This window comes from Carlito syrichta, unplaced genomic scaffold (genome assembly GCF_000164805.1).
Source record: "Carlito syrichta isolate Samal-C Ts95f unplaced genomic scaffold, Tarsius_syrichta-2.0.1 Scaffold305775, whole genome shotgun sequence".
NCBI lineage: Eukaryota > Metazoa > Chordata > Mammalia > Primates > Tarsiidae > Carlito > Carlito syrichta.
Window position 1 is genome coordinate 294,898 of NW_007249871.1, and position 25,832 is coordinate 320,729.

At 44.9% G+C, this 25,832-nt stretch overlaps 1 protein-coding gene across 2 annotated transcripts in view; it reads right to left on the minus strand.

Annotated features, from left to right (window-relative positions):
* Positions 1 to 25,832, minus strand: part of TUB (tubby bipartite transcription factor) — an 87,732-nt gene that overhangs the window by 45,757 nt on the left and 16,143 nt on the right. Inside the window, exons 1-2 of one of the 2 annotated variants that reach the window (XM_021714786.1) lie at positions 18,961 to 19,143; positions 18,334 to 18,381 (exon numbers count right to left, since the gene is read on the minus strand). The exons of the other annotated variant lie outside the window; for it this stretch is intronic. Of the exons in view, the coding sequence (XP_021570461.1) occupies positions 18,334 to 18,381; positions 18,961 to 19,028 (116 nt within the window). The 5' untranslated portion in view covers positions 19,029 to 19,143. Of the gene's footprint in view, positions 1 to 18,333; positions 18,382 to 18,960; positions 19,144 to 25,832 lie in introns of those variants that run through there. 2 annotated transcript variants of the gene reach the window in all.

Sequence of the window (25,832 nt, forward strand, 5' to 3'; positions counted from 1 at the left end):
CTCCTTGCATTTCTGTACACAGCTTCATTTTCTCATCTCCTGCCTCCGCACACACCCTTTTGTCCCCCAGATCAGCATTTCTCTAAGTGCGTCTGGGCATCTGCTTCACCATCCCCTGGCATACAGTGGACTCCTGGGCCTCGCCCTGTCTGGACCTACTGAAAAAGAATCTCTGTATTTCTAGCCCAGACCCCAGGGTGCTGCACACAAGGTATTCCGTCAGGCCGGCTCTTCTTGTGGCGGCCTTCCTCCTGCCACTGTGGGGTGAATGTCCTCTTTCTGCCCCCACACTCTCCAGGGTGTGACTGGGTGTTTCCTCTGCCTGGCTGTGAGCTCCATGTAGGCAGTGACCATGTAATCCTCGAGCCTGGCACAGAGAAGGGCCTTACAATTACAAATGTTGACAGAATAGGATTCCCAGTTTGCCCCAGTGTCTGTGACAGGAGGACGTCACAGCTGACCTAGTGACAAGCCACAGCTTGTCTGGAAACCTGAGAGGCTGCTCCCAGTTCCATTGCAGGTTGCACCTGCTCCCTCTGCCTCATCCCCTGTACAACAGGAGACATGTTGGGGTTGTGGGAGATGGAAGACCTACTGGGTGCTGAAGGTTAGCTTCAGTGACATTGAGCAACCAGTTCTTCAAAAAAAGTCTATATGTATATGTACTTATAAGTTTATTATAAATGTTACTGACATAAAGAACATGTGGCACATAATTTATAAATGCCAATAAAGCACCTAATACTCTTTACTGTAAATTCCATATAGCCAGATGTGTCCCAGAAATCAACTAACGTCTGTTGGTTTTTGCCTAACTTTTTGTTAGTCAACCTATGGTTGCAATGACATATGAGTACAGTTCCGACTTTAATGTGGCTTGACATTCTCATTTACATTGTTAACAAGTGAGTTGAAAGAGAAAGAACGAAAACATGCCAGAAATTCCCTCCTTCATTGCTGATGTAAGTGACTTTTTTGCTGAATGGGTGGATGGATCTTGAATATTGGGAAAGTATTTCTTCAGTGTTCCATGCTGTTTACCATGTAGCAGCTACACATATGACACACTTTAGAATTCAATCTGCATTAGGAACATTTTCCCCCATCACTTTCTTAGGGCTAGACCATCAACACGACGATAAATCAAGTTTAAGTCTGTAGCACTTGCTGACTTCCCTGGTGTAGATGGGAGATGCCCAGTGGTATTTCCGCCACACAGACAGAGACAGCCTTGACAGCCCAGATGCAGTGACAGGCAGTAAAATAAAGGAAGCGGTGAATTTTGAGTATTTATTACTCTTTTTAACCATAACTTATTTTTAAACTTTATATAAGTTAATTCTTAATAACAGCTAAGTTACACAACTGGCCTACACACATTTTCCTGTATTGTGCAATTGATTCTTGAGAGCTGATGCAAGCCAGCTGCCTGACAGTCACCTTAAAGAAGTGAATGTGATCTGCAATTACCCACAGGCCCCCAAAGGGTCTAGTCCCCTCCCCAGCCCTCTAGAGTTCAGGTTGTGAGCTGCCAGAGGTTCCCGAGAGCCTAACAGGCCCTGCTGTGTGACCTGGGAAGTTTGTCTGCACTGGTGAGCCTCAGCTTTCTTAACCTCGATAGGGGAAAGGATGCCCACTAACTCGTGAGGTGTAGCAAGGATAAGATACCTACTTATCCCCTCCCCACACACTCTGCACACTCACAATCTAGTTCATTTCCATCACCGCCTAGTCCCCTGACACATCTTACCTCACACACACCATGCACTTCCTCTGGGCACACACACACCTGTCACCCTCCTGACCATACCACACATGGTAACGTATCATCCCCATATACCACGCAGAGACAAGCTGACCTATAGCCAACTGTCTCCTACCTACTCCCTGACACTCCACAGACAGATCTTCCTCTGACTCAACTCATCATATTCCCCATTCGTCCACATATCCAAACCACACGCCGCAAGTACACATGCTCCCCCACTCATTTCACTCATGCAGGCATGCCACCAAATAAGATTCCCTCCCCCCGGAATTTCACACATAAACGGATGCCTCATCCTGCCTGCTACACCCTCAACGCTCCAGACATCCTGTACACACCTCCCCCACAGCACGAGCATGCGTGCCCCACACACATATGTACCCATCATCCACCTACATTTCACTCACACTCACACATCTTGGGTGCCACCCCACACACAAAGCTCACACACCACGCATTCTCATGTGGTTCCATGTTCCAGGACAGGAGACCCAACCCCACACAATCAGTCCTTGAGGCCCATACCCTAGAACAAGGAGCGGTGAGGAGAATTCCAGTAGCAAGAGGCAGGAAAGCTGGGGTGCGCTTTCTTGGTGTGATAGTTAACTTCACTGGAGGTCAGGCCTTGGCCTAAGGTGCAGAGAAGACTTAAGAGGACTGGGAGGGAATGGGAGGAATGTGGGCTAAACACTTCTGTGTCCTCCAGACCTAGCCTCAGGCACCTCAGGTGGCTCCAACAGCTGCCTCCTTCCTGCTCTCTCCAGCATTCCCGACCTAGACAAGGATGCCCACCTGTTTACAACCTCATACCCACCGCCCACAGGAGCAGGCCTCCATGGGGGATGTGAGCTCAGGCTGCAGTGAAAGAGGCCACAGGAGGGATCAGAAGGCAAGAGGCACAGGGCTCTGTGGGGAAGGGGCTAATGGGAAGGAAAGCAGGGAGCTCAGGGTTCCCAGCTCCAAACTCCAGATGCTCCAGGACTCCAGGGGGTGCCCCTCTCCTATGTCTTGCCAGACTGAGGCAGTGGCAAAGGCACACTCTGTCTTTGGCTGTCCCAGCCCTCCTCTCCACCTGAAGTCAGGCTTTGTCCTGTCCCCTGACCATCATTCTGTACTCCTGCACTGTCCTTGCCCTCCACCCCCAGTCCATTAGCAGCAAGGATGGGTCCTGGGGTGAGGGGTCTGTCTCTGCTCCCATCACCCAGAGTCTTTGTGGCCTACATGAGAGTCTCCCTCCTGGGCCCAGCCCACCATCTGAGCAAGAAGATGCCAGTGTGCAGCTGATGCTGGCTGGGCTCTGGGGCCTATGATGGGAGGATCATGGAAGTCATCTCAATGGCACATCACTCATTCGCCACCCAGCAATAATCTAGAATAATGGCCGAGGCCTTACAGAGTGAGGATGAAGTGTGCACCTCCCTCTTCAGACCTGGAGACAGGCCAACAGAGAATGGCCCCATCTTAGTGAAGCCTGTTCTCTCTGGACTCCACATCTTGGTTCTCCCAGAAGATGCTGCCTTCAGATTTCCATGGCAACCGCAGTTGGCTCCCCTGACTGATTAATTACAACAAGCCCTTCTCTCTGTCTAGTTTAGGTTGGGTAACTAAGCATGGGTTACAGACTCAGCTTGGCCATGACTCACACTGTGGCCTAGGGCAAGTCCCAACCCTCTGGAGTCAGTGTCCTCAAGCACTCAGTGAGGGTGAGGCTACACTCTGACCCTTGTAGTTCTGACACATTGACTCTAGACCAGGTCAGGCTCTCCATGAAAGATTTCAAAAATGAAACCATAATCAGCAGGAGGAATCCCCTTCCCTCCCACAGTCTGCCTTGTCCAAGCCTGCCTCCTCTTCACCTTCTGGCCCTTTGAGAGCTGGTCCTTTGAGATGGTAGAGAATAAGCCACATAAGTACCAAGGCTCTGCTGAACAGTTCTGCTATCCCCTTAGCCAGGTGTACATAAGGTGTGCTTCCAGTGACATTTACACAGGCACATACATTTATGCATGTGTGAACATGAATACAGTACATACAGGAACATAGACAAAATATCCACACAAAGTAGAAATCTACATGGCTGCAGAGACCACACATGCATGCATGCTGACACATTTATGGAGGGACACATATACACAAACATATGTCAGGACACACACACAGGTGCATACAGAGCTATGCCAGATTAGACATCCAAGCTGGGACACAACAACATGGCACGCAGGTGAGGACGTGTCCACAGGCTCACACATATGCATCTCCATTTGTGGAGATGCACATGGGGTGATTAGTCCCCACAACTACTCCCTACCTCCATGCCCACAACCACACAACCAAACACATACTCATACACATACACGTCATACACACACAGCCTGGCTCCTGCCTCTGCTCAGACCCAAGGAGGGGCATGTGGATTGCCAGAGATCATAAAAAAGTCAAACCTTTGAGAAGAGGCTGTACTCACAGATACAGAAGAGACTGTATACATCTGAATATTATTATATTTCTAGACTAATAAATTAAAAATCTCAACAATGACCGTTATATACAAATATAAATCTCTAATTTAAAATTAAGAAGAAAAGTTGATTATATTAATAACCATAGGAGAACTGAAAATATTGTTAAATAACTTGAAACAAGAAAGGTATTAGATCAAGATACCAAGATGAATTTGGAGGCAAGTTCTTTCAAATTTTCAAAAATAGTTATTGAGTTGGAGGAATGCACAAAAAAGAAGGAATGCAGTCAGCTAACTGTACAAAGTTAATTAAACCCTGATATAAAAATATTACTCCCCCAAACCAAAAACTCCATTACAGTATATAAAAGCTTCACTTAATTAAAATATATTTAAAATCCTAAATAAAATATGAACGAATCAAATCTAGAAGTAAGTTGAATGAAAAATACAGCATGCACCATATAGAGTTTATTCCACACACGGAAAGGTGGTTTGATATTAGTAACTTTATTTAATAATTTATCACATTAATAAGCCTAATAATAAATACCACATGTTTTTAACAGATACCAAAAAAGTTGTGGATAAAAATTAGCATTAATTTCTGATTAAAAGAAATTGCTTAGTAAGCTAGGAATATCAGTCAGGTGCAGTGGCTCATGCCTGTAATCTCAGCACTTTGGGAGGCCAAGGCAGGAAGGTTGCTTGAGTCCAGGTATGTTGAGCCTGGGCAACATAGCGACATCTTGTCTCTACTCAAAAACAAAAAATTAGCCAGGTGTGGTGGCACATGTCTGTAGTCCCAGCTACTTGGGAGGCCAAGGACCTACCCAGGAGGTCAAGGCTGTGGTGAGCCATGATCACACCCCTGCACTCCAGGCTGGACAACAGAGTGAGACGCCAACTCAAAAGAAAAAGAAAAGCTAGGAATAGAAGTATGTTTACTTAATATGATAAAGAATATTTCAGATATAACTAAACATTGCTTTTTAAGTTCTAGCCAATGTGTTATAATTTTTTTTTTGCAGTAGAAAGGAGAAGATAAACTGATCATTATTTGCATATCCAACTGTACACTTACCAAAATCTAAGAAAATTAACTGAAAAATTATTAGAATTAGTAAGCAGGTCAGTGGAGTTGATGAATACAGAATAATCATCCATTAAAAAATCGTTTTCCTACATATCAGAAACCAGTGAAAAAATATAATAAAAAGGATCCCGTACACAAAAGCAATAGAAAAAATAACATATCTAGGGGAGCTTCCCCTTCACAAGACATGTCTTGGACATACATGAAAACAAACTAAAATTCTAATAACAAACTATAAATTTTGATCTATTCAAATACCTTGATAAAAGGAGATGCACCCTCCATTCCTGCAGGATATTATAATTTTGTCAAACAAGTGTATAGCTTTGATCCCATTCTAACTACAAGTACAGCAGGATTTTTTTTTGACTGGACAAATGTATTCCAAAATTCGTTTGAAAAAATAAGCCAATTTTCCAAAATAGCCAAGAAGATTTTGTAACAGGAAAAGAATGAGGAGGCACTTTCCATGAATTTGTAATACTGAATTTGTAATAATCTTCATCTGTACTAGGAATATGTACCAAAAACAGTGGTATTGATGTAAGCATGACCAAAAGGACCAATGCAGTGCAGAAATAGGCCCATGTATACAGAAAAAATTGGTTTGGGATAAAGATAGACTTTCAAAACATTGAAGAAATGTTGGTTTATTTAGTAAGCAGCTTAGAGATCAATTTGCTATCTATTTGCAGCAAAAAAAAAAAATTGTATCCCTATTTCATGTCCTATATAAAAACAAATACCAGATGGATGAAAGATTTATTGTGAAAAAGAAAACAAGAAAACTATACATAGAAAGTGTGAGAGGATATTCTTCTAATCATGTGTGGGGAGTGGCAAAGCACATTCCTAAATCTAGAAGCCGATACAGAGTTTATTAAATAAAAATCACAGTCATCCATATGCCATGAGACAGTGTAATCAAAGTGAATGCTAAGAGCTGGCCAATAACAGTGAGGAAGGCATCTCATATACTGCTGGTCGAGAGAGTCGATTGATAGCCTTTGGAAGAAAATGTGATAGTGTGAATATTTTAAAGAGATTGATCCTTTTTGAGACATTAATTTCATTTCTCTGAAGCTATTCCAAGAAAGTATTCATAAGAGCATGGAGAACTATGTACAAAAATGTTCATCATTAATTTAGAAATAGTGCAGATAACCACAATAAGGTAATGGCTAAATAAATTTCAATAAACCCAAAAGAAGAACAACTATATAGCTACTAAAAACAATATTTGTCCAATAGTATTTAACAATATGGGAAAACATGTTACATGAAAAATTTAAATGACAAAACAGCTTATACAATTTGTTAAGATATATGCTCACACATATATAATTGCCACTTGCAAACAAACTCATACTGCATATGTTTTCAGGTAATGCCCAAGATTTTTTCAAAATAGCACCTAACAAGAATTTAAACTCATTTTTTAAAACAATTAACAACATCCTGCAGTGACAAAAAAACACTACCACAAAGCAAATTTAAAAATAACCTTATTTTTAGAATCTACTCTACAATGGTCACAACCCACTCCCTAGGCTCCTTTCCCTACAGTTCCTGCTGTAACAACAACAACCAGTCACCTCCTTATCCTGCGTTTAAGTTTTTCCCTTTTCCTAATGGCCTTTTTTAAGAAAACATCTATGCAACGTCTCCTAAAATTGCGTCCCCCAAGAGCTGCAAATGCTGTTGATGGAACAAGTAAAAGTTCAGTAGTTGGACAAAGTCACAGGTAGAAAGAGCCAAGAGACAGAATAACAGCAGAACATGCGTTTTCCTTAGGCCTTCTGATTAGATATTAATAATTCTGCTGCTACAATTCTTTCTTTCTTTCTTTCTTTCTTTCTTTCTTTCTTTCTTTCTTTCTTTCTTTCTTTCTTTCTTTCTTTCTTTCTTTTTTTCTTTCTTTCTTTCTTTCTTTCTTTCTATGAACTACGGGTTACAAGCACTGGGTAGTTTTTTGTCACTGCAGGATGTTGTTAATTGTTTAAAAAAATGAGTTTAAATTCTTGTTAGGTGCTATTTTGAAAAAATCTGGGGTATTACCTGAAAACATATGCAGTACAAGTTTGTTTGCAAGTGGCAATTATATATGTGTGTGCATATATCTTAACAAATTGTATAAGCTGTTTTGTCATTTAAATTTTTCATGTAACATGTTTTCCCATATTGTTAAATTAGATATAATTTTTAAGAGACAGACTTGACTGAAAGGAAAAATAAAACAGTACTTTTACCAGTATGCTTTTTGCTTTATGGAAGCAGCTTTTTGGCTTTATTCTTTCTCTTTCTTTTTTCTTTCTTTCTTTCTTTCTTTCTTTCTTTCTTTCTTTCTTTCTTTCTTTCTTTCTTTCTTTCTTTCTTTCTTTCTTTCTTTTTATGAACTATGGGTTACAAGCAGTGGGTACATAAGTAAAAGATGAAAAAGAAACGCATAAATGAAAACATGCTCAAGTTCATTATTCACCAGAGACATGCAAAGTAAAACCACAATTCTATGCACTACACAATCACAGAATGGCTACAATAAAAAGACAGAAAAGAGCAAGTTTTGGTGGGGATATGGAGCAACCAGGATCCATATACTGCCAATGAAAGTGTATTGATAGAACCATTCTGGAAAACTGCTCAGCAGCATAGAGCAGACCTGAACATAGACTTAGCAATTCCACCCCTAGATACCTGCCCCACGGAAATGCACACTCACATGTACCAAAAGATATATATATGAATGTTTGTAGCAGCACTAAAGAATGTTTGTAGCAGCACTATTCATAATTGCCAAATACTTTAAACGTCCCAAATGCCCATCAACAACAGACCAGATATACAAATTGTGGGGCAGTCACACAATTGAATACTATACAGCAACAATAAATGAACTGCTGCATAACTATATGCCTAATGTAGACGAATCTCACAAATATGATTTTGAGCAAAATAGCCAGATTCAAAAAATGCATCACGAATTATTCCGTTTAAATACCTGTCAAACATTTAATTCCATTTAAATACCTGGCAAAATAATCTATTATGTTAGAAGTCAGGATAACTACTTCGGGAAGGTACAGTTACCAGAAAAGTGCTCAAGGAGGCTGCTAGGTGCTGGCAATGTTCTACTTCTTGGTCTAGGGGATGTTAATACGACTGTGCTCAGCTGACAAATTCACTATAAGCTGTTCATGTATAATTTGTGCATTTTTATGTATACTATACTTCAGTAAAAGGTTAAAGAAGGAAAATTAATCAAAATGTCAACAGGCGTTACCTCTGGGTGTTGAGATTATAGGTAATCTTATTTTTCTTCCTTATATTGTTTTAAGTATTTCAAATTTACCACAATGAACATGTATTCTTAAAATTTTTTTAGTGTGGTTTTATGAGTATAGTATATATTTATATCAATACATGCCACATGATGCTACCATGGTTCTAAAATGTGTGGAGAAGTTGACCTGGGCAAGAGGCTACCACTTCTTTTCCGAAAAGTATCCATTGCCTCTTACTTGGGCCTTGGCCAGTGGTTCCAAATCTGCCAGGATATCAGAATCACCTGGGAGCTATTTAAAAGTTCATATTCTTGCTGGGCGCTGTGGCTCACACCTGCAATACCAGCACTTTGAGAGGCCGAGGCAGGCAGATTGCTTAAGCCCAGGAGTTTGAGACTACCCTGGGCAACATAGCAAAACCTCGTCTCTACAACATATCAAAAAATTAGCCATGCATAGTGTCATGCACCTGTATTCCCAGCTACTTGGGATACTGAGGTGGAAGGATCACCTGAGCCCAGGAGGTCAATGCTGCTGTGAACTGTGATCGTCATGATCACGCCACTGCATTCTAGCCTGGGTGAGTGAGTGAGACCCTGACTCAAAAACAAAAACCAAAAAAAGACTTGATCTGTTGCCCAGGGTGCAGTGCAGTGGCACGATCACTGCTCATCACAGCCTCAGCTTCCTGAGCGCCGGTGATCCTTCAGCCTCAGCCTCCCAAGTAGCTGGGACTACAGGTGTGTGCCACTCGCTATATTGATATTGCCCAGGCTTGTCTCAAACTCCTGGTCTCAAGCAGTCCTTCTGCCTTGGCTTCCCAAAGTGCTGAGATTACAGGTGTGAGCTACTGTGCCGGCCTATGGGTGAAGTCTTTGAAAACCTGCCTCTGCACTTATTAACTATATGACCTTAGGCACTCTATGTCTTAGTTTCTTCATCTGAAAAATGAGAATAATAGCACCTACCTCATAGGGGCGATTATGATTGCTAAATGAGTTAATATGTGTAAATGGCTTAGAACCATGTGTAATATATTGTAAGTCCTCAATAAATGTGGGCCATTATTCATTTAGCAAGTATTTATTGAGTGCTTACCGTGTACCTGCACCGTAAGCTGAGGACACAACAATGAAAAAGACAGACACCATATGGCCCTTCTTCATGCAGCTTATAATCAAATGATAGTAAAGTATATAAATAATTTTTTAAATAAAGAGCAAATTGGACCCTTCATGGTGACGATATATTGCATGTTGCCATGTCACAGTCATCACATCCTGTTCTAAAACCTCTTTTCAAGAATGTCCTTTGATGCAGTAGGCTCTTTGTGGCACAATTTGTAATCCACATGCAGAAGATGGCTCTGCTGAGAAGCCTAAAGCCCAGCCACCAAGAACTCTTCCTGGGGCTCAGGCTCCATGCAAGCCTGGTTGACTCTTCAGGGGTCCCCCTGAAGCAGAAAGCATAAATGCAGTAACAGAAAGGCTCACTTCAGTCTAGCACCTGCACAGGTAGAGCAAGGAAAAAGTACACACCCTCATGCCCAATCCTGCTCAAATCTGGGGGAAGCCTGGCTTCACAGAGCCCTTCTGCTATGGGCTCATAGCCTTGGGGCACTCAGGCCACTGGAGGGCAGTTGGCCTTGGGTCTCCTTATTTCCTCCAGCCATGCTGTCTTCATACCAAGCTTTCATTCATTCAATGCACTTTACACTGAGCATCTACTCTGTGAACGATGCTCCACTGAGGGAACACAGCCAAGAAAGACATGGTTGCAGTAAATTTACTAAGACTTGTGATGGAGTTTAACCCTGCATATGACTGAGGACATCTAAGTAGGCTTCTTGGAGGTAGTGATACCAACTCCTGAAGGCTGATGAGAATTTTGCCCGGTGAAGACAGGGAAGAGCACTACATTTAGAAGGAGGTACAGATGAAGCTCAGAAATGGAAGAGAGCACACGACTGTGGAGGGGTGGTGCAGGTAGGGTCAGGAAGACGCAGGAAAGAAGAGGATGCTGGAGAACATGTCAGGAACCAGATAGTAAAGAGCCTTTGGTCTCCACTAGGGATGCTGGAGTCTATACTAAAACTTTAGAGAAGCCACTGAAAAATGCAAAGTGGGGGATAACATAATCATATCCATGCACTGGAAAAAGGACTCAGGCTTCACTGTGGCTGACAGATTGGAGTAAGACAAGTTGGAGGAGAAGAGGCAGTTCAGTAACTTAGAAAATGGTCTAAGGGTCTAAACTGACCTGGTGGCCAGAGAGATAGAAAGAGATGCACAAAGTTGAGAACAACCAAGAACAGGAAGCAGAGAGGATTTAATTTAAATATCAGAGACAGGTGAAGGAGAGGTCAAGGTGGCCTTTAAGATTTGGAGCTGGGCTGCTCCCAGGAAGCAGAAAATATAAGAGGATGGACAAATTGGAGAGTAGAGATGTTGGTTTGGACACATTGGACTTTAGGTCCGCGTGATATCCACTTGGGGGTGGAGTGCAGGCACCTAAGTCAGTGAGCGTAAAACTAAGGTGAGACCAGCTTTCAGTTACAATAGAGTAACAGGGCCTAGATTTGATTTTCTGCCTTAACATTTAAAAGCCAGGTGAAATAGATGGACCAGAGTTTTTAGACATCAGACAAAAGACAGTGCAGGACAATGATCCCCAAGGAAAGAAAGCAAACAAGGTGAGCCCCAAGACTGCCCCAAATTACTGACCATAAATAGTTTCCAGGAAAGAACTAGAGAGCAAGAGAGTGAGAGAATGAGAAAGAGAAAGAGAGTATGCACAAGTGTGCTTCAGAGGCCTGGAGAGGGCTTCCCTCGAATCCTTGGCTGAATAGTGATCTGCACGTGCACGTGACAAAAATACTGATCTGTATTTTTTAGCCTGGGGAACAAATCACCAGAGAGGAGCAGGCCAGAAATTCACAAAATGCTGTTAACTTAGCTTTGTGTTCCTACCAGTCAGAGTAGAAAGACCACCTAATAGACAGGACATCAGGCAGAATCCTCAGAACACTTTTCAGCAGTTAGCCCTCGTCTGAAGGCTGCTCTGGACCTGTCCTAACAAAACTTAAAAGAAAACCCCAGAAGGAGTCAACTGATTCCAAGTACAGCTTGAGTATCTCTTATCCAAAATGCTTGGGACCAGAAGTGTTTCAGATTTTTCAAATTTGCATTATACTTGCTGGTTCAGTATTGCTAATCCAAAAAGCATAAAATCCAAAGTACCTCAATAGCCATTTCCTTTGATCATCATGTTGGCACTCAAAAAGTTTCAGATTTTGGAGCACTTCAGATTTTCAGATTAGAGATACTCAGATTGTAACTTAATTGTGTGTCAGAACAAAGTCTAACATTAACTATTTAAAGGAACAATGCAAAGTCCAACAATGTAAAATTTACATATGTCATTTAATAAAAAATTATCCAGGCATGCAAATAAGGAGAAAACTGGGACCCATATCCAGAAGGAAAATCAATCACTAGTATAATACAGTTATATATTGCCCAAACTAGAGTGCAGTGACACAATCATTGCAGACTCAAGTTCCTGGACTCCAGTGATCATCCCGCCTCAGTCTCCTGAGTAGCTGGGACTACAAGCACATGCCACCACATCTGGCTAATTTTATCATTTTTTTGTAGATATGGAGTCTTACTATGTTGCCCAGGCTAGTCTTAAACTCTTGACCTCAAACAATCCTCCCACCCCAGCCTCCCAAAGTGCTGGGATTGCAGGCATGAGCCACCATACCCAGTTAGAAATATACTGAAGGTGCTAAAAAAAAGTATACACATTTTAAGAAAGGAAAAAACTGTATTAAAATTGTAATGCTCAATAAGATGAATATAAGTCACATCTGACTTCTGCAATTATAGGATGTGCTCAAAGTGGTAACCATCAGCATCCAGACACTTCTAATTATGGTGAACATCTCTTAAAATGCATATATATATTTTTTTGTGGCACCCCTGGTATATTTGGTCTTTGTCCAAATATACCAGGGGTGCCACAGAGCTTCTAAACCCTTTGGAATTTCTTGAGTGATAGGAGCATCTCTTTTATTCAAAATAAGCCCCTTTCAACCATACCTGGGTCCATGCTAATGAGGTGACTCTTGGTGGGCCTCTAGATAGCTTCAGCATGCAGGTCGACTGCCAGAGCAACCAACCATGTCATTAGAGGGTTAGAACTTTCAGCCCTACCCAAGACCACTAGAGAGAAGAGAAGGACTGGAGATTGAGGTCAGTCACCAATGACCAGTGACTTCATCAATATGCCTCTAGCTTCCGGGTAGGTGAACACATCAGGGTGCTGAGAGGATGATATATCTGGAGAAGACGTGTTAGCTCCACCCCTTCCATTCCCCGCCCTGTGCATCTCTTCCCTTTGGCTGCTCCTGAATTGAACCCTTTTAAATAAATCAGTAAATGGTAAACAAAGCATTTTCCAGAGTTCTGTGAGCTGTTCTAGCACATTTTCATACCTGAGAAGGGGGTCATATAAACCCCCAATTTATAGCCAGTTGGCCAGAAGCATAGGTGACAACCTGGGACTTATGAATAGCTTCTGAAATAGGGGTAGGCTGGTGGGACTGAGCCCTTAACCTGTGGAGTCTATGTTCACACCACTTAGCTAGTGCCAAAATTGAACTGAATTGTAGGACACCCAGTTGGCATCCAGAGAGTTGCCAAATTGGTTGTTGGTGTAGAAAACACCCACACATTTAGTATTAGAAGTGTTATGGGTAAAAACAGAACAAGTAGGAACATACCTAGAAATGACACAGATTATAGAACTAGAGACAAGAATGCTAAGAGCTATTATAAATGTACTCCATGTAAAAAAAAAAGGTAGAGGAAAATATGACTATTATGAGAGAAATGGGAGATATAATTAAGATGCAAATCAAGCTTCTAGAGATGAAAAACATAATACCTAAAATAAAAAATGTACTTCATGGAATTAAACACTGCAAAGAAAAGATTAGTAAAATCAAAGATACAGGTAGAAATTTTTCAAAATAAAACACATGGGGGAAAGAAATGAAAACAGTATCAAGCAAGCCAACACAAATGTACTTGAAGTTCCAGGCAAAAAGGCAGAAACAATATCAGAAGAAATAATGTCCAAAATTTTTTTCAAATTTGTTAAAAACCATATACCCATGGATCCTAAAAGAACCCCAAAAGACCACAAGCAGAAGAACATGAAGAAAACTATGAACAACATGAAGAAAACTATAAGACACCTCATAATCAAATTGCTGACAACCAATGATACAGAGAAAATCTTAAAGGTAGCCAGAAAAAAGGAGTTGGGGCAGACACCACAAACAGAGGAACAAAGAAAATAACAGCAGGACACTTCTTGTCAGAAACAATGCAGAGGATGGTAGCAACATCTTTAAAGTACTGAAAGAAAAAGAAAACTGTCAATTTTACTTCTATTTCTGACTAAAGTGTCTTTCAAAAATGAAGACAAAATAAACACTTCCACACAAGCAAAAACTAAGAGAATTCATCATCAGCAGATGAGACTACAAAAAATGTTAAGGTAAGGTCTTCAGGAAAAAGGAAAAATAACATTTAATAATAATCTGAATATACTCGTACATATGAAGAACACTGGAAATAGTAAATATGTAGGTACATGTAAAATATTTCCTTTCCTCACTGAAAACAACAAAAATCCACACAAATGGAATCTAACCTCATCAAGATTATACATCTTGATCAAGTGGAATTTTTCCCAGGAATGTTAAGTTGACTTATCAGTCAAAAATCTATAATATAAATTAAATGGACAAAACCCACATAATCGTCTTGATAGATGTAGAAAAGTATTTGACAAAATCTAACATCTTTTCATGATAAAAATAGAAAATACTCAACCAAGTAGGAACAGAAGCGAATTTTCTCAACCTGATGAAGGGAATCTATGAAAACCTACAAGTAACATCATACTTAAATGTGAAACAGCGAATGCATTCTCTCCTAAGATCAAGACAAGGATGCTCATTCTAGACAACTGTATTCAAAAGCATACCGGAAGTTTTAGCCAAGATGATTAGTCAAAAAATGAAACAAAAGGCATCCAGATTAGAAAGGAACAAGTAAGACTTTTAATCTTCACAGATGATATGATCGTGTATAAAGAAAATCTAAATTATCCATGAAAAAACTATTGGAACTAATAAATAAATTCAGTAAGTTTGCAGGCAACAAAATCAATATACAAAATCAGCTATATTTGTATATACTTGCAATGAACACTCCAAAAATGAAATTCAGAAAAGAATTCAATTTGCAAGAGCATCAAGAAAAATAAAATACAGCAGAATAAATTTTTTAAAAGTGCAAGATTGTATCCTGAAGACTACAAACTTCTTTGAGAGAAATTAAAGACAACCTAAATAACTAAGAAGACATCCTGTGTTTATGGATCAGAAGATTATATATTGCTAAGATGGCAATACTCTCCAAAGTGATCCGATTCAATATAATCTCCATCAGAATACTGACTGGCTTCTTTACAGAAATTGACAAATTGGCCCTAAAATTTATGAGAAAAAGTTAAGGGACACAGAATAGCTAAACAACCTTGAAATAGAATAAAGTACAAGAACTTACACTTTCTGATTTCAAAACTTACTACAAAGCTCCAATAAGTAAGACAGTGTGGTGTTGGTATAAAAACAGGCATATAGATCAATGCAGTAGAATTAAGACTACAGAAATAAACTCGCATTTACAGTCATTTGCCTTTCAGCAGGATGCCAAGACCATTAAGTGGCAAAAAGAATGGTTTTTCCATCAATTGGTTCGGGACAACTGAATACCCATAAGCAAAAGAATGATCTGGGACCCCTACCTCACACCAATACTATAGTTAACTCAAAATGAATCAAAGATGTAAATGTAAGAGCTAAAACTACAAAACACTTCGAAGAAAACATAGGCATAAATCTTTGTAACCTGGAATTAGGTTTTGATTTCTTACATATGATACAAAAGTACAAACAACAAAAGAAAAATAGATAAATTAGACTTTATAAAAATTAAACTTTTGTGTTGCAAAGGACATCATCAAGAAAGTGAAGATGGGTTTTTTGGCAAGGGGTAATAAAAATGTCCTAAAATCACAGTGATGATCACACAACTTAAAATTATTAAATGTTACACTATAATAGGCAAATTGTATGGTATATGAATTATATCCCCCCAAAATGTTTTTTAATCTTTCTAATGATTTACTGTAGACGGTAATGTGTGACCTTTGAAATATTTGTAGAGGAACTGATGTAGGCCTAGACTACAGGACTACTGGGCATTGCTGGGGGCTCAGTGAATGCTGTAGACCATGAATTTGTACTGGTATCAATTCATGAAGGAATTCCCCCACTCCTCTAAACTACCTCTCTAAACTAGAGAAGGCAGTAGTTACCAAGTTCTAAGACGGGGGTGGGAGACTAAGGGGCCAGGTGGTGAATGGTATGCAGCTGAAGTGACAGGCGATAAGGTCCAGATGGGAGAGGAAAAGGAGTTGATTCAGAGTGAGGAGAAAAACTAGGACTCAGGGGCCTGAAGATCTCTATGAATAGACACAGTGGAGGTAAAGAAGACAGAATGCATAGGAAGTACAAAGTGAGTAAGATTTCAGAGGTGGAACAGTTTCAAATGATGACAAGATGCGAGTAATATGGATGAAATGGAGATGACATTCGACAGGTTGAAGTCAACAGGGAACTCAGAGGTTGAGGTACAGAGACACTGTCCTCATAGACATGGAAGCTCCCAGAATGGCGGTAAAATCTAAGATAAAAACACAGTGAGCTAAGAGCCAAGGTTATCTTGCTTTTCTGTATCCCTGAGTGGGAGTGGCTGAATCACCTAACTTTGCTGGGGTTTTTTTGTGTTTTTGGTTTTTTTTTTTTTTTAGAAAGTAAGATTTATTGAGAGGACGGAAAAGCTCCCAGAGTGGAAGCGGACCCAAGGGTGTTGCCCAACTTTGCCGTTAATTATGACTATTCCCAACCTGTGAGGATAGGCCCCTATAAGTCAGTCCTCAATCATGAGGCTGCCTGATTCCTCCTCTACCTTGTCCATCTACTTACATCCCTGTGTGCCCACATAGGATGAGTCACCATCTTGAATTATGCAGTTTTGCCTGACATTAAGGGACACTGACAGAACCTTTCAACATAGAAGAGCCAGAGTGGTGCTGGGAGCCCTGGGGGAAGTAAACAAGTGCTGAACTCCAGAAATGAGCCAACCCAGAAACCCAGCATGGCCAAGAGCCCCTGCCAGCCAATCAGCCATCAGCTGTAGATACATAGCCTACACTATGCTCAGAGCCTCCATTCACATAAGTAAGGTTATAGCCAAAGGACCACTGACTCCCAGGAAGCCCCTTGACTCTCACACAGCAAGGTTTATTCCCTCACCCACAGTGCAGAGAAGGAGCCCTGGGCAGGGGGTCTGCATTCTAGTTCTGAGTCTACCATGAACTTGCAGTGTGACCTTGGTTCAAAATCTGAGATCTTGGTTTTGCCTATTAAACAAGGGGTTGGATGTAGGATCTCAAAGACTCTTGCAGCCTTGACAGTGGGTGCAGGGAGGAGACTCTCCTCAGCTCACATCACTCAAAATGCACCAGCTGCAGAAGACAAATGAGATCAAGTCTTCAAGCCTCATTAGAGTCATCATAACAGAGTTGTTCCTCTGGGATTCATTACTTGTACCCCTCCTTCTCCTCCTCCTTCCCAAGATCCTCAAGTAGGCTCAAGTGGTATACCTGGTCTCACCTCCCACCATCTTTCTCTTCATGAGATTTTCTTCAGGCTAAAAAGTCAACGTGCTTGAGGCTGTGTGTAGAAAAGGAAGTTCTCCACAGAGCTTCCCCTTTTAGGGCATCATCATCACAAACCCCATCAGAAACCTAGGGCCAACATCCATGAAGAGGCAAACCAGAGGCCCAGATGCCCTCTTTTTATCTGGCCTGATCCTTGGGAGGGCAGGCAGGTTTCCCAGGTGTTGGGGACCCTCAGCAGCCATGCTGCAACTGGGAATGGGATCCCATCATCTTGCCTCATCTGTACACAGGGCTGGGTCCCCTTCTTCATGGGGCACCTGTTTATGACCATCTCCATGGACCAAGAAATATGTCCTTGGGACCCCAACATCTGAAAACATCGAATGAGGTCCTGGTCAGGAGCCCTGGGAAAGACCCACTTCCTGACTGCAGAAGGCAAGACAGGGGAGACCAGCCTGGGGTCAGTAGTCTTCAAGCCTAAGTATCTGAGCAATGGGAAGGAATGGGGCTGGAGGCTCTAAGACCCTCAGTGGTCCTGGGCGATGGTGTGACCACATGTAGAGGACTCCTTTCTGAGAAGGCCTCGCTGAGAGTCCCAGGACAGGTTGGTGAACAGAGTCCAGAACTCTGGGTCTTCTCATGAGTACTGCCTGGTAGAGTCAAGGCAAAAGGACCACAGGAGGATCCGAGAAGGAAGGCCACAACAGCCACAGTAAGTGAAGACTTTGTCTAGCAGTCACACCCTCCCCTAAGCCCCATTTCGCACACACCCCCCCAGTCCACGGCCGAGGAGCCATCCACATCTCCCCCACCACCTCCCTGCACAGTCTCCTTTCTATGCAGGGAGATGATGGATGGCCCTTTCCCAGGGCCAGCGCTCCCTCCTCCCCTGACAGCTCACCGAGCGATCTCCCTTCCTTCCTTCCAGTACTTCCTCCTGGTTGTTCTCCTGAGGAGGAAAAGAAGGGGTGACTCTCCACACCCTTGCTGCCTTACCTCATCATCCCTGCCCACTGCCTGGCCAGACAGACGGTCGTCACTCAAGGCCTCCTTCAGTGCCCTGGTCTCAGCTGCCTCAGTAGGCGAGTTAAGTGATGGATCAGGTTGGAGGAACTTGCACAGGGTGTTCACTCTGTGGGCCCAGGACAGCAGGTAGGCAGTCCAGACGAGGGCAGTGATGACCAGAGCCATGGGAATAAAACCCCAGAGAGCGGAGGGGGGCAGCCGATAGAGCAGGAGGGAGGGTTCCACCAGAAGAGGCAGAGGGCAGGAGCGGCCAGAGGACAGCAGGCAAGGGGGAGAGGCCCTCACTCCTGTGGGGGAGGATTCCCAGAGATCCTGGAGTGACAAAGCTTCCCTTACTGCCTGTCTAGAGTCTGAGGGGCTTGAAGGAATGGGCTGTGGGGCCCCATGTGGTGATGAGAGCAACACACCAGAGGAAAGGGGGAGACCTTGGAACTGCAGAGGGGTGAGGTCAGTGAGGGTAGGTGGAGTCCAGGGGCTAAAGGCAGGGGTGTTGAGTGCTTACCGATCTCTTCGGTGGCCCCGTTTCAGGGGACCAGCTTTCCTGTGCTGCTTTGAATGCTGAGATCCCATGGGCCGGGGAGTGCCTCCTGGGAACAAAATCCCTGTCTCGGCAAAAGAAAGAAACCCAGAAAGAAGGCAAAGGCATCCTGGCCCCCATGGTGGCCAGAGGATGGAGTGAGTTTGAGGAATGGCCCTGCCTCAGGCTGCACAGGAAGACATGGAGCTTGTTGAAATCCCCTGTATTCAGTTCCATACTGAAGCCAGCATAAGCCCACTTGGTATCTCTCTTCATCGCCGTGGAAACAGTCAGACTAATAGCCACCATCACTGATTAATTAGGACATGGAAGCTCTTCTGCTGGTCATTGTCTCCCTCCCAAACCCTCAGGATCTTAAGGTCTCAGTGGCCATGCCACATAGGGACACCCAATTGCTGGTTTCCATGGCAATGCAGAGGCCAGGCATCTCTGCATCTGTGGGTTACTATAGCAACCCAGGCAGAGCCAAGTGCACTGAGGACAAAGGCCCTATCTGGAGGAACAACAGAGGACACATTCACTGCTGTCTTCTCTATGGTCAGCCCTGTACTAGGACTCAGATTTTGTGCTAGAAGGTGCACACATCATGTCTTTTAGGGACTCCTCTCCAGGAGTCTGGTCTGCATCCTCAGACTCTTGTCCACTTCAAGTGGACCTGGATGATCCACTCCAAGACTTCACCTCCCACAACCTTTACAGTGAGAATATCCAAGCCTGCATTGTGGGCCCAGGCCTTTCCTAAACTCTGAACCCTAATCTACCACATCTCTGTACACAGCATCCTGAATGCCCCCCAGCACTTCACACTGAGGTATGCAGTTTTGCACTTCCTGTGAGTCTGATCATTCATTCTACACATTCTATTCCTGTGAGTGACACCATTCAGCCTCCTAGGCACCATCATAGCTTCCCATTTTTCCCTGTCCATCTTCCTCTGCCAATCCAGACAATTAAGAAGCACTTCTGATTCTATCTACTGAGCATTTCAGCTCTGTGTACCCTCCTTCCCTAGACCCACTTCTGAGTTGGGGCCTCCCTGTCTGTAGCCTGGATCTTGGCATCAGGATGGCATCTACATCCAACTTACTCCTCTCAAATCCATCTTCCAATTGGCAGCAGAGTGAGCTAAGCTCATGACCCCCTCCCCACTGCCTCAGGATAGAATAGGATCCTGCCTACCCGGCCAGCCTCATCTCCTTCCAGGCCTTTACTCTAACTCCCACATGACATCACTTTCTGTCTCTCCCTGCCCTCCCTTCAGCCCCACTTTTCCCCCTTTCTTGTCCATCCTTGGCCATGCTCTTATAAAAATTATACCCAGGTTTTCAATGAGAGCTTGGAACAATGATTAGTAATATTCAGGATCCAATTTCAGATTTCTGAGGGAAAAGTGATACCCAGATGCAAAGCTGCACATTGCTCACTCCACCCCAACTGGACCCTGGAGGCCTAGGCCCTAGTCTGCCAAGCAAAGAGACTGTAAGTGGTCAGGGAAGGAAGATGCAAAAGTGAATCCACTCTTACATCCTCCAGAAAACAGAAGAATCTTAGACTGTCAACCGAGAAGGGTGTCACATCCCTCCCTTCCCCTATTACAGATGGAAAATCTGGCTCAAGGGAGAAAGGGTCAGAGCCAAGGTCAAAACCAGGACTCCCAATATGCAGTCTGCTGTTCTCTCTACTTGGACACATGCCTCAAAGTTCCACAACTAGCCTCAGGGAAGCCCAAGCAAGGGGCAGGTACACAGACACACCGCATTCTGGCAGCTTCCAGGCGAGAGAGTGCATGTGTACAAGCACCTGAGATTGGAGATCTCATCCCTCCATCTCCCGTAAACTCTCTTTCATGAGTCTTTTGTCCTGCTGCAGGCAGAATGGAACCTTCTAGTCAGAGTCAAAGGGCATCTCAAAGCTGACCCTTAGGCCAGCACCTTCCCAAGCACATCTTCCCTCCTTCCTACAGAAGGTCTCAGGTGTCTACACTGGTCCACAGAGCTAAACCAGGGAAAGTGGGCCAGAAAAAATGTGACCCTATCAACTTAGGTAGGTAAAGTCAGCTTCCTCCAAGTAGGCCCTTCCCCTTGAGGCTGGCCCGTGAGGTTGAGGCTTTTGCCATGACACTCTAGAGGAGGACTGGGGGAAGGCTGATCAAAGAGAACCTCAGGGCTGCATAAACTGCATCCCTCAAGGGTCACAGCTCCCTGGGCCAGGCAGCCGTTTCAAAGCTAAGCAGATTGATGGGTGATTATAAAAGCTCTTCATGCATACTTTGAACATCAGATGCCCGCTCTTCCCAGAGCGGCCCCTCTGCCTCTGCAACCGGCCATTTCTTCCTCACTTCAAGCCCAAACATGACTTCCTTGGTTCCAGTTCTGTCTTCCAGAACTAGTCTGTCACTGTGCTTTGCATTAGTACATTCAATGGCCAGCACAACCCTCCAAGGAGGATGCTACTTTTGCTATTTCACAGAAGAAGAAACTAAAACTCCGAGAAGGGAAGTGATGTACCCGACTTGCCCAGCAAGTGGCAACATGGATAGGAGGAATAGGAAAGACCTATTCCTATCCATGGGGGAAAAAGGAGTGACCTACTACTGTCAGACTGGGTGACCAGCTGGCTCTGTGGTACAGCAGGTGCCGAGAAGGGAGACCACAGGGTTGAACAGGCAGGACAGAGGTGCTTCTGAGGTGCATGCCTCCTGAGACCCTCGGGCTCCCCGCTGTGACAGGCGTCTGGACACCGAGTGGCCAAGTCACATAGGCCTGGACCTTGACATGACAATGCCTCAAGTCCCAGCGACGATTTGGCATCTTGGGCACCCCTTCAATGTTGGTCTTTCTGAAATGTTTGTTTACCCCTTAGACTAGCAGAGCACAGCCTGGGGGAAGACAGGGACAGGGCATTCTCTGGTGATGGGTGTGCCCCCGCTGAGAGACCCTGCTCAGCAGAACAGAAGCCCTTCGGTGAATGAGACCTACCCTCTGCAGAAGGCTGGTTAGCAAGCATCCATGTCTATTTCAGCGTCTCACCTCCCTGTCACAAACAGATCACCACAGTCTTCCTTCAGCCACATGCTGTCCTCTCCCTGGGAGGAATGCGGGTACATGTAATTTTCTCCACTTCCATACATCTAGTGATGTTGAACTTCCTTTTAGATCAGTGTGTCAGGGACACCATCAGGCATGCCTGCACTCACTCAGACCTGACTGGACATGATTACAGGAGTGGAGCAAGACCAGCATGCTCTGTTCTCCAGTTGACATGGCAGTTACCATGACAACCACAGGCCCCCTTTGAGGTGTCTGAAGGCTGAAGTAGGGTCCAGAGGGATGGAGCAGAGACAGGCATCCAGGAAGGACAGCTCGTGGAGGGGCCCTCTGGGTCCCCTGTTGCCCTGGGTCCCTCCTCAGAGCAGTAGACAGAACTGATGGGAGAAGGGGAGAGGAACAAGGGGTTAGGACTCTGTGAGAAGTGAGGGTTTTGAGGCCAGCACTAGGGTGAATGGAATGAGGCTCTTGCCTGGGGTGCAGAATTTAGGGTCGTGCCAAAAAACTCAGTGGTCAAGAGATATAACACTTACCTCAAAATTAAAGCAAAAATGTTCATGATAAACAGGGCTGACATTACAGTATAGCAGGAGACCAGGTCCTGCAAGTTCAGTGTTGGATCCTGTGTTTATTATTTGATTTTTGTCATGCATATCTACGTCTGTATTTTCAATTTAAAAAAACTGCTTGGCTACTGAGCTTTTTGGAGGTCCGTTAAGTTTTGCACTTGAAGTACATACCTCTCTAACCTCACCCTAGCCTCAGCCCTGGGGGGAAGGGACACACTGAGTCAGAGGCAGGAAGGACCCCCATGCAGTGGAAAATCCGTCATACGACAGGGAGCCAGGAGACATGGGTGACTGTCGGTCAAGTGCAGGGATTCCTCTCTGTTCTGATAGAATCAGATTCTGATTTCACAAGACTCTGCAACATGAAGACTGTTGCAGGGCACGGGTGCCTAGCATGCACATGGGCCCCCACACCGGGGTGACGGTGACTCATAAGGCTCCCATCACCCGCCCTCCCTTAGGTTGGCTGCTAAGGGCAGGAAAGAGAAGAAGGGGAGAGGGGAATGAAGGGGGCGGGCAGAGAAGAGGCTGGTAGTTTTGCACAACTGGGAGCAGGAATGGCAGATTAGCTGTAATTGCCTGAAGCTGCGAGAGGCTGTTGACGAATGTTACTAATAATCAACCTTCAGATCTGACACCCAGCTCAGGCTGGGATTACTGTTTTGAATGGAAATTGAACCCAAACCAGTAATTACCCCGGTGAGTGATGCCAGTCTTACTCTGGAGCCTGTTCTAAGCAGGGAAATGGCACCTGCATGTCAGTACTAGCCCATCGGAGAGAGAATTCAGCAAAGGACTCCTTTCTGGGGTCACATCAAGAGCACAAACTGGCCTGGACACTGCTAACACTATGAGCCATAGTCAGCAGAAATGCCCACCTTCTTCCTAGGACCTGCAGTGGATGAGGAATCCCATCCACCATTCAATGTCACCCCTTGGACTGAGGTGGAAGTCTCTTGTTGACATCATCTCTAGCTGTCAGGAGTAGCTGCTTAGGGGGAGATGCAGCTGTCCCCCCCCAAAACAGGTGCAGCCCTCCAATCCTCTGTCTGGGGTCCTTGGATAGCCACACGTTGTTCCCAGTTAGGCTGGGAGGCTCCTGGAATGGCCTGAGTTGGGGCCAGGTGAGAGAGGCAATAGGTCCCAGAGCCCACCCCATCCCTTGTCTCTGGCCTCTGCCTGCTCCCAGTACCATACAAGGGCCAGGTATGCCCAAAAACTCTACCTGGAAACAAGCAGCATTCTCTGGTGCTTCTTGTGTCCCCTCCGTGCCTCTAATCCTGTCTAAAGACCCCCTAGAATGCTGGCACCACCTAGAACCAGGTCAGATGAGAAGAAGCTACTCCTCTCTCTGAACTGACCCTTCTCCTCAGGGTACATCCTGGCTCCTCACTAGGGAAGCCGGAAACTAAAAAAGTACTCACTAGACAAACTATGCTTGTGTGGCTGGTGATGGCAACACTCTCTCCTGTTTACACATTATTCACTACCAAACACCTTCTGCCCTCTCTGCTGTGCCAGGCCCTGTGTCAGGGTGAGTGGCCCAGAGAACAAGACAGCCCCTGCTGTCAGGAGTGCCTGGGGGCAGGAGTACAAGCAGGCAGGTCATCACAACGGCAGGAGGTTCCTGATGGCCCCTTCCAACAGGGTAAAAATGTTCTGAACTAGTCTTAAGGAGTTGATGAGCTGCTTCAGGAGGCAGACAGAGCTGGTTAGTTCCGGTGGGATTCAATGTGGGTGCAACCACCACCTTTGGGGTGAAATTGGACCTGTGAAAGGCCGGCAAGTGTCAGAAATGCCCAGTGCTCAGGAGGAGGAGCTGACACCTCGAGAGTGCCACCTAGCGACAATACAGAAGGACTGCAGTTCGGTTTTCAGACCCAGGACGTCTTGCCCCTGAAATGGGTCCCTGAAGTGGACCCCTGAACTCAGATGTGTAAAAGGAAACCAAGGAAATGGCTCCCATTTTTTCTGCCATGGCTTGGGGCTTGGAGGAAATGGGACACATGGCAGCTCTCCTCCACACTCCACTGGAACCCTAGCTCTGTTACCAGCCTAGAGGGGGAGTGAAGTCCCTGTCCAGAACTGGCCTGCTTAGCTTCTCAGAAGCCAAGGCAGACTCCGGGGCCTAGAGAAGCTGTGCTAACCCACCTTGCTCCTGTGGCCTAGGGTGGGGCTCACTTACAAACTTGAGTTGTAAGGGTCCTCCCTCAACCCTCAGCTACCCGGTTGGGTCCAAAATGCTTACCGTCCTAATCATTTCCTCTCTTGCCAGAGAGAGGAGTAGTGACCAGATGAGAGGTAAGCAAGTCCCAAAGTAATGTTCCCAGGTATGGAGAGTGCAGATGTGAGCCAGATGTGTGTGGTTTGCAGAGGGAGGAGGGAGGGAATGTGCCCAGGTGTGGGGGGACAGGAAGAGAAGGACACATGTAGAGTAAGGGGGAGCATGCATTGGGGAGTATCCCAAGGGGGTTGGCAAACTTTTTCTTAAAGGGCCAGACCTGTGGTTGTCACACAAAAGCTGCCATAGTTTACATGTAAATGCATAGATGTGGCTGTCTTCCAATAACATTTTAAAAAGCAAGTTGCCAATACACTGGCCATAGTTCACTGATCCAATCCAGACTTACTGCCCACCAGAGTGGCCGTCTGTGCTGATCACCAGGGCCACAGTGCAGTAATAACCTCATTCCAACCACTGCCAACAAGCACCAGGTGCTCACCAACTACCAGCCTACTTCACTGCTGCCTCTTGGGGCCAGGTTTGGGGAAGAGGAGTGCTTGTGGCCTCACAAGCCATGTGGGTCAGGGGTTGGAGCGGGAAGGGTCAAGGTGGCCAGAAACTTGGCCACTCGGTAGCCCGGATCTCACTGACCCTGTCCTCCCTGCCTTTCCACCAAGCACTCAGTTCAGGGGACACTCACCCGCAGCCGGAGGCTCTCCGCAGTCGCTGCTTCTCCCCGTCCTTCCCCTAGGGGGTCTCTCTCCGTCTGGCTGCTGCCCCTTCAACCCCTTCCCCAGCAGGAAACCCCCAAAGCCAGGCGGGGGGATGGGGCCGAACTGCCCCAAGGACACGCCGCCAGACAGATGACACCCCGGGGAAGGCGAGGTGACACGAGGGGGGAGGAAGTGTAACCCGGCACCAGGACCCAGGGGCCGAGGAGAGGCCAGGCTGGAGCCGACCCCCGCCCCTCGAGGCTGGGCCCAGCCGGCCCCCACC